Source organism: Lactuca serriola, chromosome 7, assembly GCF_051521515.1.
Source record: "Lactuca serriola cultivar US96UC23 chromosome 7, Lser_US96UC23_V15, whole genome shotgun sequence".
Taxonomy (NCBI): Eukaryota; Viridiplantae; Streptophyta; class Magnoliopsida; order Asterales; family Asteraceae; genus Lactuca; species Lactuca serriola.
In genome coordinates, this window is record NC_136414.1 from 83,409,516 (window position 1) to 83,422,358 (window position 12,843).

General features: G+C 33.4%; 1 protein-coding gene across 1 annotated transcript; it reads left to right on the forward strand.

Annotated features, from left to right (window-relative positions):
* Positions 1 to 216: 216 nt before the first annotated feature.
* Positions 217 to 7,795, forward strand: LOC145062918 (putative inactive cadmium/zinc-transporting ATPase HMA3). Its single transcript, XM_079010508.1, has 9 exons — positions 217 to 559; positions 2,244 to 2,501; positions 4,521 to 4,618; positions 4,785 to 5,040; positions 5,120 to 5,257; positions 5,334 to 5,652; positions 5,746 to 5,948; positions 6,025 to 6,218; positions 6,290 to 7,795. Exons 1-9 carry the CDS (start codon positions 367 to 369, stop codon positions 7,544 to 7,546), a joined length of 2,916 nt encoding a protein of 971 aa, XP_078866634.1. The 5' UTR covers positions 217 to 366; the 3' UTR covers positions 7,547 to 7,795.
* The last annotated feature ends 5,048 nt before the right edge of the window (positions 7,796 to 12,843 follow it).

Sequence of the window (12,843 nt, forward strand, 5' to 3'; positions counted from 1 at the left end):
ATAGTTAAAAGTTTTCCAAAATAAAATAGCAAAAAAAAAATTTAAAAGTTACCATCAAAGAGGTTATTAACTTATTTTATAGTGTAAGGTTTTCTAAACTTACCCATCGATGTAAATGGTCTCTTTTGTAAACCAAGGGACTATTTGTGTAATTTCTTCTAATATTTGTAAAATCAAAACAAACTCGTGCTTTCCAAGCCCACCCACCCTCCCATCGACACTACAAATAACCACCCTTTCCTCTCACCGCTTACCATTTACTTCGTTCCTCACTTGTTCGCACCTACTCTTGGATATTTGCCCCAAAAATCTTCCATTCCTCCTCGAATTGGAGTATTCGATTGGTGATTTGTGATATACAGAGCGATGAAGGAAGATTCCACAAAGGATTTGGAGAAAAGCTATTTCGATGTGTTGGGTCTATGCTGTTCATCTGAGGTGCCACTGATCGAGAAGATTCTTAATCCTCTTGAAGGCGTTCACCATGTCTCCGTCATCGTTCCTTCCCGAACTGTTATCGTGCTTCACGACGCCGCCCTCATTTCTCAGTTTCAAATCGGTAAATATCATACAGCTATGCATCTGTTTGAGGATTAGATTTACATTTTGTTCATTCAACCGTAGAAGTAGAACAATCATTTCAAAAGCTACAGATAGAAACTGATTTGAATTTTGTTTTCATGATTAAAAGGATCCGATTGTTTTGATTCATTGTTGCTTAACATACGGCATTTCTTAACTTTTTTGGCACTTTTTTCACTGGAAAAAATACGACCAATTTTACAATCGAGTCCAATTTCAAAACAATACACATGTTTCACCAATAGTTCATGCTTTTCCATTTCCACGCGTTAGAGAAAATATTATATTAATTTTATATGTAAGATTATAGTAAATATCTCAAGCGATTATGTTCATAATCATGAAGTTACAGTAAGCAGTTATAAATTGATATATTCTAGATTTGTTAAAAGTGAAAACTTTGCGGGTCGACATAAACATAACGAAGTCAAGTTCTACAAGCAACTTAAAAGTATGGAGACATCGAAAATTCTCTTTGCTTATCTGTCTATTAAAGTTTCAAACTTATATTTCAATATAAATATAATTAAATGTAACGATAAATTAGATACGTAAAGTCGTTAAAAATATATGTGAGTGAAACCCACGTAATTGTTTAGGTAACGTTCTATAATTATGTTATTTATTGTTTACATTTATTTAGTTTTGTCAATCAATATTGGTTGATAACTGTTTATGCCATAAAACCCTATATTGTTTTCTGAAGATTCGTAAAGAGCCATTAACAAAATAATATTTCTATAGAGATTCATTTGATTGTTTTTTTTAATGAAAACACATATTCCTTTTTGGACCTTAATAAGGTTGAGGATTCGGTATGAATAATATTATAACAAGAAAGCGACACTATTACCAAAAAAATCTAACTTCTTGTATAAAATATTTATCCTTTAAAAGAATGGAATTTTAACTTAACATTTGGTTAATTTAAAGTTCAGTTTCCTACAAAAATAAATATTTAAAATACTGTTTTAACAAGACAAAATGATGATTCTGTTTACCTGAATAAATTTTAATTTTTTATACATAACAAAATTTATATTTTAAAATGTAATTAATATAATTAACAAAATTTATATTTTACTATGTAATTAATATAATGTAATTAAGTTAACCTTAAATTCTGTTTCTTTATTTTCAGTGCATTTATTTTTATTAAATATTAATGCTGGTTTTTAGCACTTTAAGATTTTTTAATCATAAAAAAACAAAATTAGTGCAATCCTACCTATTAAATGAAATGAAATATATGGAAGCAACGTCACGCTTGTCGGTTTAATAAAAGTGGATCATGGTCCCCATTTCGAAGAAATTTAAGAAAGTTGCACATATATTATTATATTTTTTAAAAAGAAAAATATTTATTGTCCATATCCTCCTTCCCAACTGTCCTGAGTTTTTACATTATTCACATATAATAACACGATGTTATTAATCATTTTAAATTTTAAATTATTGAAGTTGGTTTTAAAATTTTGATCTTTCTAATTCCAAACAACATTATACCTTTATCTTTTTATCTTTTAGTAAATGTAACAAAATTTATTATTATTATTTTTTTTAAAATAACCATACTAGTTCTCTTTTGGATATTGTCTTGAAATTATTCATTTCTATCATGTGATAACTGTTTATTCCCATTTTACCCTTGTTTAATTTAGTTAAGGCGCTAAACCAAGCACGATTAGAAGCAAATGTGAGGATGAAAGGAGTTCAAAACTATGGAAACAAGTACCCAAGCCCATACGCCGTCGTTTGTGGTGTCCTCCTTTTGCTGTCATTTTTGAAATATTTTTATTCGCCATTTAAATGGTTGGCACTTGGAGCTGTCGCTGTGGGAATTATACCCTTAACTTTGAAAGCCTTTGCATCTCTACGAATTTTCAGATTTGACATCAATGTTCTCATGCTCATTGCAGGTATAATACCTTCATTCTCATAAAAAACATTTATATTTATGGATATGAAATTTTTGGATAACATTAAGTAATATCTATGATTAAGTAAGTAATTTTAAGTTCTTTTATAATATATGAGATTGTTTTAACAAGTAAGAATCAAATCGAAAACAAGTATTTCATATCGGAAGATGTCCCAATCAAATATCTAAAAAACAAGTCAATAGTCACGATTTACATGGGGATGTGGTCATTTCATTCTCACCCATGGCCCAATACATTCATCTCATCACATACCATTTATACATTTATTCAATAATAATAATAATAATAATAATAATAATAATAATAATTATTATTATTATTATTATTATTATTATTATTATCTATTACGTATATACTAATAATTGAAAATATTATAATATAATTTATATTATTGTTGTTACATATTTAATTTGTGATTTTTGTCAATATGACGATAATTGTAATTATTATTACTCTATATTATGTTATTATGATTGATTGATTATAGTTTATGTAATTATAAAATTATTATTATTATTAAAAAGTTTAAATGGTCGCAATAAGAATTGATATAATGAAAATATCATTTTACAAAGACAAAAAAACCATATTAGTAGCTGAAATTTATATTTGGTTTAGTATAATGACGAAATTTTTGTGATCTTCTTGATGATGTATTGATGTGCAAATAGAATTTTATTAAACCAAGATATTTGAGTATATCCAAAGTTAACTATGACCATTTAGGATTTAAGTATTTTAAAATAAAGTTATTCAAAGTTCGGATCACATTAGATATCGGAAGGTGTCCTTTCAAAACAATTATGATAATAATAAAAAAAGGATTATTTATAATATTTTACTAATAACAATAAAAAGGAATAAATAAGAAAATTGATAGAATATTCTAACTCACATGTATAAAGGGCTAAAATTCCAAATGGGAATACTTAAAAGCCTTTGATTTGAGATGGTATTTATCTATCAATCAAGATGTGAAACCTATCCACTTATATTGAAATTTGTGAGGTTCAACTCTCTCAGGAGTAAATTGATGTTATTTTCACTTTTTGTATAATTTAAAGAACTTTTATCAACTTTTTAGATGATACGTATTTGACATTCAAAATAAATTAAAACATTTTAATCTGATTATTATTATGAAACACTTTTCAACACAAAACTAATAAAATAAAATGTTTTGCTATGCTAAATTGGATCGTAATGATGATTTTTAGATAACTTGTAACTAATTAATTTCAAATGGAATATTGGTAGACATGACTTCTCTTTATCATATTCTGAATATCTGATATCAAATGCTCAATGTCTATCTATAAAAAGTAAAGAATATCTCATAGAATAAAAATAAAATGGTTTGCTATGCTAAATTGAGCATATCTCATATTCTGAGTATCATATCAAATGCTCAATGTCTATCAATAAAAAGTAAAGAATATCTCATAGAAAAAAAAAATTATAAGAATCTCATTAAGACCTCTAGAAGAGGCTATTATCGGATATGATACACTATTTCCTTTTAATATACATCTATATAATCATTATTAATAAATAATATATTAATTTTGTTAAATAATTAAAAATATACACATAACCAACCCCACCCAAGTGAGATTATATTATCGCATTGATCAAATACAATAAATAGCAACTTCCTTTTATTTACTTGTTTAATATAACATCATAAGTTCATTTTTTTCCCCTATTATACAATTGTATTTTGAGAAGTCTACCCAATTATAAAAATGTCACAAAATACAAACCAATTTACAACAAATTCTTTCAATATATGATGCAATAATCAGATATATTTTTCAAAATACAATGTCTTATAAAGAAAAAAAAAACAATTTGAAGCTACAATATTGTAATAGAAAGAAAAAAAAATAGATGAAAATACATTGTTGTTTCTCACATTTAGCCCTAAAGAAAATTCCTTATATATCAAATTTTGGTGCATTTATTCACCATGTCAACCGGTTAATATATTTGCAGTTGGAGGATCAATTTTCCTAAAGGATTACTGGGAAGCAGGCACAATTGTGTTTTTATTGATTATTTCAGAATGGCTCGAGTCAAGGGCAAGTCACAAGGTTTATTTCCACCCCCTCTCTCTCTCTCTCTCCCAAAATCACACAAACACTATCTTATTTTAGCTTTCTAGCACACCACTGTGTACCTGATTTACATTAGTCAGACAGACATTCTGTTTAACGATACTACTATTACAAAACGTATGATGCAAAAATTTATATGTAGGCGACTGCTGTGATGTCATCATTGATGAGCATAGCTCCTCAAAAGGCTGTGTTAGCTGACACGGGTGAAGAAGTCAACGCTAACGAAGTCAAAGTCAACACAAGACTTGCGGTCAAAGCTGGGACCATGATCCCCATTGATGGAATAGTGGTGGAGGGGGAATGTGAAGTCGATGAAAAAGCCCTAACTGGTGAATCATTTCCTGTGGGTAAACAGGTAGACTCCATTGTTTATGCAGGGACACTCAATTTAAATGGTATGCAATCATTCTACATATCTATATTTTTTAAAACATTAATTTGAGACAGAATCTTATTTATTTTTAATTCTTTCAGGTTATATCAGTGTTAAGACTACTGCTTTAGCTGAAGCTTGTGTAGTGGCAAAAATGGCAAAACTCGTTGAAGAGGCTCAAAATAACAAATCTAAAACTCAACGATATGTAGATGAATGTGCCAAGTATTACACACCTGGTAAAACTCTCTGTCGTGTATATGAAAGACATGCACAAACTTAGTGATTGAAGTTTTGTTTTTGTGGTTTTTACAGGTGTTTGTGTAGTAGCTGCCTGTTTAGCTGGAATCCCAGCTGCTATGCGAGTTCATGATATGGAGAAATGGTATCACTTGGCTTTGGTGGTTTTGGTAAGTGCATGTCCATGTGCACTTATCTTATCAACACCTGTTGCTGCATTTTGCGCCTTGTCAAAAGCAGCTACATCTGGACTTTTAGTCAAAGGAGCTGAATACCTCGAAATACTTTCTACTGTAAAAGTTATTTGCTTTGACAAAACTGGAACCATCACTAAAGGAGAATTCTCTGTCTCGAGCTTTCACCCACTCATTGACAATCAGAAATTGCTCTACTGGTAAATCATTCTCACAACTTCATTCAATCATTCTTGTAAAGTGTAATTGCCTATTCATTTGAAGCATCTGATCATGTGATTGATTTATTTTAGGGTTTCGAGCATAGAGAGCAAGTCTAGTCATCCAATGGCTGCAGCACTTGTGGATTATGCGCAGTCTCATTCTGTCGAACCACAACCAGAAAATGTGGAGGAATTCAAAGATTTTCCTGGTGAAGGAATTTACGGGAAGATTGATGGGAAAGATGTTTATATCGGAAACAAAAGGATCGCCATTAGAGCAGGCTGTTCACAAGGTGAAGAAACTTCATCTAACATGAGATTCACATATTATTCTTATTCTTTTTTCTAACTTGATTTTTCAACCATTAGTTCAAAGCGAAAGCAATGAAGGAAAATCAACAGGGTACATATTTATTGGATCTTCACCTGCCGGAGTCTTTAGTCTCTCAGATTCATGTCGAATCGGAGTACGTGAAGCGCTCCAACAACTCAAATCAATGGGAATTAAAACCGCCATGCTCACCGGAGACTCTCAATCCGCCGCCAATCACGCACAAAACCAGGTAATTCAAAATCAAAATCAAATTTCCCCCTTTTTTTTCCATTTCTTTCGACTCAATTTCTGAATTCACAGTTAGGAGGAGCATTAGACATGGTTCACGCAGAACTTCTCCCTCAAGACAAAGCAAAAATCATCAAACAATTCCAAACGGAGTCACCAACCGCCATGGTCGGAGACGGCCTCAACGACGCCCCCGCTTTAGCAACCGCCGACATCGGAATCTCCATGGGAGTTTCCGGATCGGCGCTGGCAAACGAAACCGGACACGTCATTTTGATGTCGAACGATATTAGAAAAATCCCGGTTGCCGTGAAACTCGCGAGAAAAACCCGTCGAAAAATATTCGAGAATATCTTCATCGCTATCATCACCAAGGCCGCTATAATCGCGTTGGCTATCGCCGGCCACCCGCTGGTTTGGGCGGCGGTTCTCGCCGACGTCGGGACTTGCTTGGTGGTGATTTTTAATAGTATGCTTTTGCTTCAAGGTACAAGTGTGAGAAGCATGAATAATCATTCACATACTGGTACAAGTCATTCGCATAATCATGCACACGCACACGCACACGCACACGCACAATGCTCGTCTGGATCTGCGGTTCAGGATAAATGTTGTGGTCATGATGAGAATGTACAAGAGGTGAAGCACGTGGTACAAGATAGTTGTTGTGGTCATGATGATGATCATGTTATAACACCCGAAGATGTTGATGATTGTTGTGCTCATGAGGTGAATCATTGTGGACAAGAGAAGAATGATGACTGTTGTGCTCATGATGTTGATGAGGTTCATGATCATGATGGTCATGATGATGATGGAATACAAGAAGTAAAGCATGCTGTACAACCACATAATTCAAAGAAAACGATACAAGAAACGAAATGCTGTAGTACCAAAGATTTGGAATCACAGAGTTGTGAGGTTAAAAAGAAAGGGGAATGTAGTCATAATGATGAGAAGCCACATACTCATTCCAATCACCATGATCATGGTCATTCACATGATCATGTACATGATCATTTGATGGATCATGGTCATGGGCATAGTCATGACCATGATCATTCGAAGGACCATGGTCATGTTCATTTGAAAAAGCATGACCATCATCATCATCATCATCATGAGCATAAGCATGTGAAGAAAGAGTATATTACGAGTGAGGAGTTAGGGAAAATAGTGAAAAGTTGTTGCAGTAGCAAGAGCAGTGGGTTGAAAAAGAGGCACATAAGTGGGTGTTGCAAGAGCTTTACGTACAAGTGCTGCGGGATTCAACAGTTTGGAGGTGGGTTCAATAGAAAGGGAGGCTTGTCTGAAATTGTGATAGAGTGAAATGGATTTGAAGATTTTCTAATATGGCTATAGTTATTGGGAATTGAAGCTCTAGAATTGGTGTATATGGGATAATGGGATCAAAAGTATATGGGTTTAGTCTTTACTATTATATAGCTGATCTATATATAGCATTATGTAAACTCTTTTGTATGAGTACTCAAGTAACAGAGTCCATATTAATTATTGCTTACAATGGTTTTTGTTTGGTTTTTTACTTTTTATGGTGACTCCTATTGTTTATGGTGATTCCCATTGTTTACTGTTTAGTGACTGTTTATGTGTTGAATTTTCGTTGGAGGTCAAGGCTATTTTAGATTAATATTTGAAACCCGCTGGGTTGGAATTTTCATTGGATATTGTAAATAATACTTATAAATATCTCTAATCTTTAAATATTATTAAAAGAAAAACTTTGTGATATCACTTTCATCAATTAGGGTTATTGATTGCGTTTCATTTATATATTTTTTACTGTTAAATCGGTATGCTGACATTATCATTTGATCAACTTTTTTTTTATCCACCAAATTTATGAAATCTATTAATGACAATTACTTTTAACATTAGGAAATCTATTAATTACAATTAAATCTAACCAGAAATAAAATTATTTTTTAAATTATGAAATCTATTGATGACAATTAAATCTCACCAAAAATAAAATTATTTTTAAAATTAAGAATTCTATCAATGACAATTAAATCTCACCAAAAATAAAATTATTTTGAAAATTATGAAATTTATTAATGACATTATCATTTGATCAACCTCACCCTTATTACCCGTTTCTTTTTGTTCTGGTTTGAAAATCAATAACACAGTCATTATTTTCTTTTCAATTTATAGCAGAGAAGAAAATATGAAGATCAATGGTGCTGGAAGATACATAAGAAAGATTCTCCCACTAATTTCAATGATCTCTACATCTTCTTTCAAAACGATTCAATCGATTCTTCCTTCTACGACCTCGAATCCTGATATAATTTCTTTTGTCATGTCTTTATGCGCAGACAATCCATAATCTTATCTCTTTGATTCCTCCTTATGTAACCTCGAATCCCTTTCATCTTATGATCACAACCGCAAACACTCATCTATTTCGTCTCCTTCCCTTTCTTCATATTTCTTGCGTTTCACCTTAGGGCTCTCATTCTTTCAGTCAGTTATTTGTTTCTCCGCACAACGACTTATAATTGATTTGTTATGTTTCGATTTCTGGTGTTTATTTCTCAATTTTGATGAAAAAAACCTAATTTCTACCCTTGCTTTTAGGAATTAAAGGAATCGCTGCTCCTTCTTCGCCTCCCTCTTTCTATCTGTTGCAGAAACTAGAAAGACGATATATACGCACAGTTAACACGTTCGTCTTTTTGATTTATTCATAGGTTTGTTTTCTACACCACTCCAACCTCTTGCTTTGCTTTTAATACGATTTTTTGTTACTGTTTTCTTCTTTTCCCTCATTTTTTTTCACCATTTTCTGTTTGTATATATATATATATATATATATATATATATATATATATATATATATACCAACTCGCCGAGTTCTTCCACAAAACTCAAAACAAAATGAATAAATATTATACCTGAAATTTCGGATGTTACATATATATATATATATATATATATATATATATATATATATAGATATATATATATATATATATATATATATATATATATATATATAGACACACACACACACACACACACATATATATATATATATATATATATATATATATATATATATGTAACATCCGAAATTTCAGGTATTATATTTATTCATTTTGTTTTGAGTTTTGTGGAAGAACACGGCGAGTTGATGCGTAGACTCGCCGAGTAGAGACGCGATTTCTCACCCGGACTAATGACCGGACTCGACGAGTCGCATTGGCGGACTCGGCGAGTCTGCGCTGTTTAATAAACCCTAATTTCTTGGGTTTGGGGCCTATTTAAAGAGCCTTATGGCCGTCATTTGTGCTCACCAGTCCCCAGAGCGAAACCCTAGTGAGCTTGAGCATTTGGAGTGAGAGAAGGAGCCATTGTTGACCTTGGAGGTGTTGTCTAGCAAGGGAAAGTAAGCTATAGCCAAGGGGAAGCAAGAGGATCAACTTCCTGAAGATCTGAGGTCCAGAACATCACGTTTGAGGTACTATTTTCAAACCATTTTCTGTTAAGGTGATGTTCATGTTGATTTAGGGCTTATTGAGCCCTTTTGTGGCTAGATCTAGTGCTCCCTTGGTCCCTTAAGCGAGTTAGGTTCTGGATCTGGACCCTTGGAGGTCCAGAGTGTCCCTTTGTCCAAGCTTTTTATGAATCCATGGAGGTTTTGGTTTGGGATCTTTGTGCTTAAGGTCAAAACACCATTTATGAGTCATTAGGTGTGTTATGAGCGCCAAGACATGAACTTTACGTGATAAATAAGCTTGGAAGGATTGGATCTATGAGGTAGTGGAACAGATCTGACCTCAGAAGGTCGTTTGGGGTTGTGCATGGAATGCACTCGCTGAGTCCATTGCAAGACTCGAAAAGTTGGTGCGGGTTGTTCAGTAATTTCGAACCAGGGGTTGAGTAACCGAGTCGGGTGAGTGACTCGGTGAGTCGAAAGGGACTCAGAGGAAATCGGGTCCCCGTAGAGACTCGGCGAGTCCACGCCAGACTCGGCGAGTTGAGTTGACCGTTGACCATTGACCAGAGTTGACCAGTGGTTACTTGATAGGGTTAGTCAACCCTAGTTGGGAAAGTGTTAATTAGAGATGTATTGTGTTATAGGAGGACTATAGCTCGGGAGATCGAGCACTAGTGATTTCAGGGATCTATGAGTTACCGAGATACGCGAGGTGAGTCTTCTCACTATACTTTACCTTGAGTAGGTAATCAGAGTTATGTGACAGAGTATTTGTATGCTATATATATGTTATGTGTTGTACTGCATTATTTCTATGTGATTTATGTTGTGCATGTTTATAGAGTTGGAACCGGAAGGTTCACAGAGTTAGAACCAAAGGGTTCCAAGAGTAGGGTCCACGGACCCACAGAGTTATAGCCTCGAGTGGCTAATATGTGCTATGTGTGGTATTTTGGGGAACTCGCTAAGCTTTGTGCTTACAGTGTTTGGTGTTATTTGTTTCATGTACTAGTGAGGATCGCGGGAAGGCGCCGGCCTGATCAGTACACACACGGGATTTTTATGTTATAAGATCTTGGGATTTTTATATGCTACTAATTTGAGTTTCAAACAATGATGTTTTTATGAATATTGAATGAATTGTGTTTTGTATAAAATGCGAAAAATTGTTTTGAAATTTACGGTGTTACAATATATATATATATATATATATATATATATATATATATATATATATATATATATATATATAGATTTTGTGTGCTTATTTTTTTTTCAGGGCTATCTTGATGTTGATTTTGGATTTTTGTTGAACACAATTATGATATGTGTTCTTGATGTCAATTGGCATTCACTCAGTACCTCAAGAGCATCTAACACCATCTTGCAAATACCATTTTTTATGGTATCAGCAGATGAAGATAAACAAAAAAGGGAATAAAAAAGGAGTCGATTTGCATCAGGTAGCAATTCAATCTTCAAATATGTTTCTTGCTATATTTTTTTTGTTGTTAGTGATGGAACAAGTAATATGATAGTTAAATATATCTCTTTTTTGTATTTGTTTTTAGTTGTAGAAAACCATAGAATAAACAAAGAAGTTGTTGTCAAAAGATATTAGGTGAGTTATCAAGAGTTCAAATTGATTGAGTAGTTGGTAAAATAATATAAAAAAGTGGTCAACATTTATCTGTATGATCATAAAAAATAGAAGTGGTCAAATAATTTTATAATTTTGCCTCTAAAATAAAATGGAACTTTTCTTTTGGACTAAAAAACAGTATCGAAAAACTCCCAAAATAAGATGCCCAACACTCATGTAGCACTAAAAACTCCAAATGTAGCACCAATTTGTATTGCATTAATTGATACATCAACAAGAAAGAAAAAAGACAACTGACATTGGTTCCTGAACCTAAGAAGAGTATAAATTAAAAAGATATCGTATTGAAGGTATTCATATGGGACAAGGTCGTCCAACTAATAAAACAAAAAACGTTGTTTACAAAGAGGTCCTTCATCGGTTATAGATATTCAAGCATTTCATTGTTTTTTTCAAAGTTACCAATAAAACTAATTCTATTTCTGATACTTTCTTTTTAATTATTGTGCCAACTTTTTATACTTTTATATGTATTTTTTATGTGCTCCCTGTGTTTTACGCGGGTCATAATCTAGTAATTATTAAAAGAGAATCTTAAATTCTAAAATAAAGAAATAAGAACCCTTGATTACATTTCACTCTTTCGTCTCCACCTTCAGATCGTTTTGCTGATATCATCAATCAAAATACGGACGTGTCCTTCTTCTTATTTTTCATTTCTAAATTCCTAATTTCATTCTAGGTTTTCCTCTCCACACAATCAGCCAAATCGAATCAATCTTATGTGTTCTTCCTCTCCAGCTCGTCCCCACAGCCACCCTCTCCGGCTCGTCCTCTTAGGCGTTTCTTAATCCATACCCCTCACAACTATCCCTTCGGTTTAACAATTTTGGTTCCCGCTCGCCCAAATCAATTGTCGTTTCTTGTGTCCGTGCTAACCAGTTAACCGGTCAAATGGAGCTGGAGAAAACGGTGGTTCAGCATGAGTTGTCGGCTCTTCAGTGCCCCGATTCGCTCGGCCGTTTTGGTAAGTATGGTGGGAAATACTTCACCCAAGGTAAATTTCTTGAACATAAGTATGTTTTAAGATCAAAGTGTAACACCCATAATAAGAAAGACCAAGAAAGGAAAGGAAAACCCTAAGTTAAAGGGCCAACTCGTCGAGTCCAAGGAGGAACTCGGCGAGTCGAAGCGGGATCCGGGGGATCGAGTAAGTAACCGACTCGGCGAGTCGGAAAAGGGGACTCGGCGAGTCCGGTCTGTATTGGGAAACCCTATATCCGGGACTTTGTGCACTATTTAAACATCTCATTCTCCTTCTATCAACCTCATTTGTAGCCCCCATTGTCCAGAAGTTAACCCACGAAACCCTAGTGCTCTCTTTGAGTGTGTGAGCCAATATTGAAGGATTTAAGTGTTCTTGAAGCCTAGAAGGAGAAGAAGGAGTTGAGGGTTCAAGAGGAAGGTTGTGGATCCAGAAGATTCATCTCTTTTGCTACTCATTTTGGTAATCAAGTTCCTTCCTTGTCTTGTTATTTGTTAGATCTCTTCATGTCC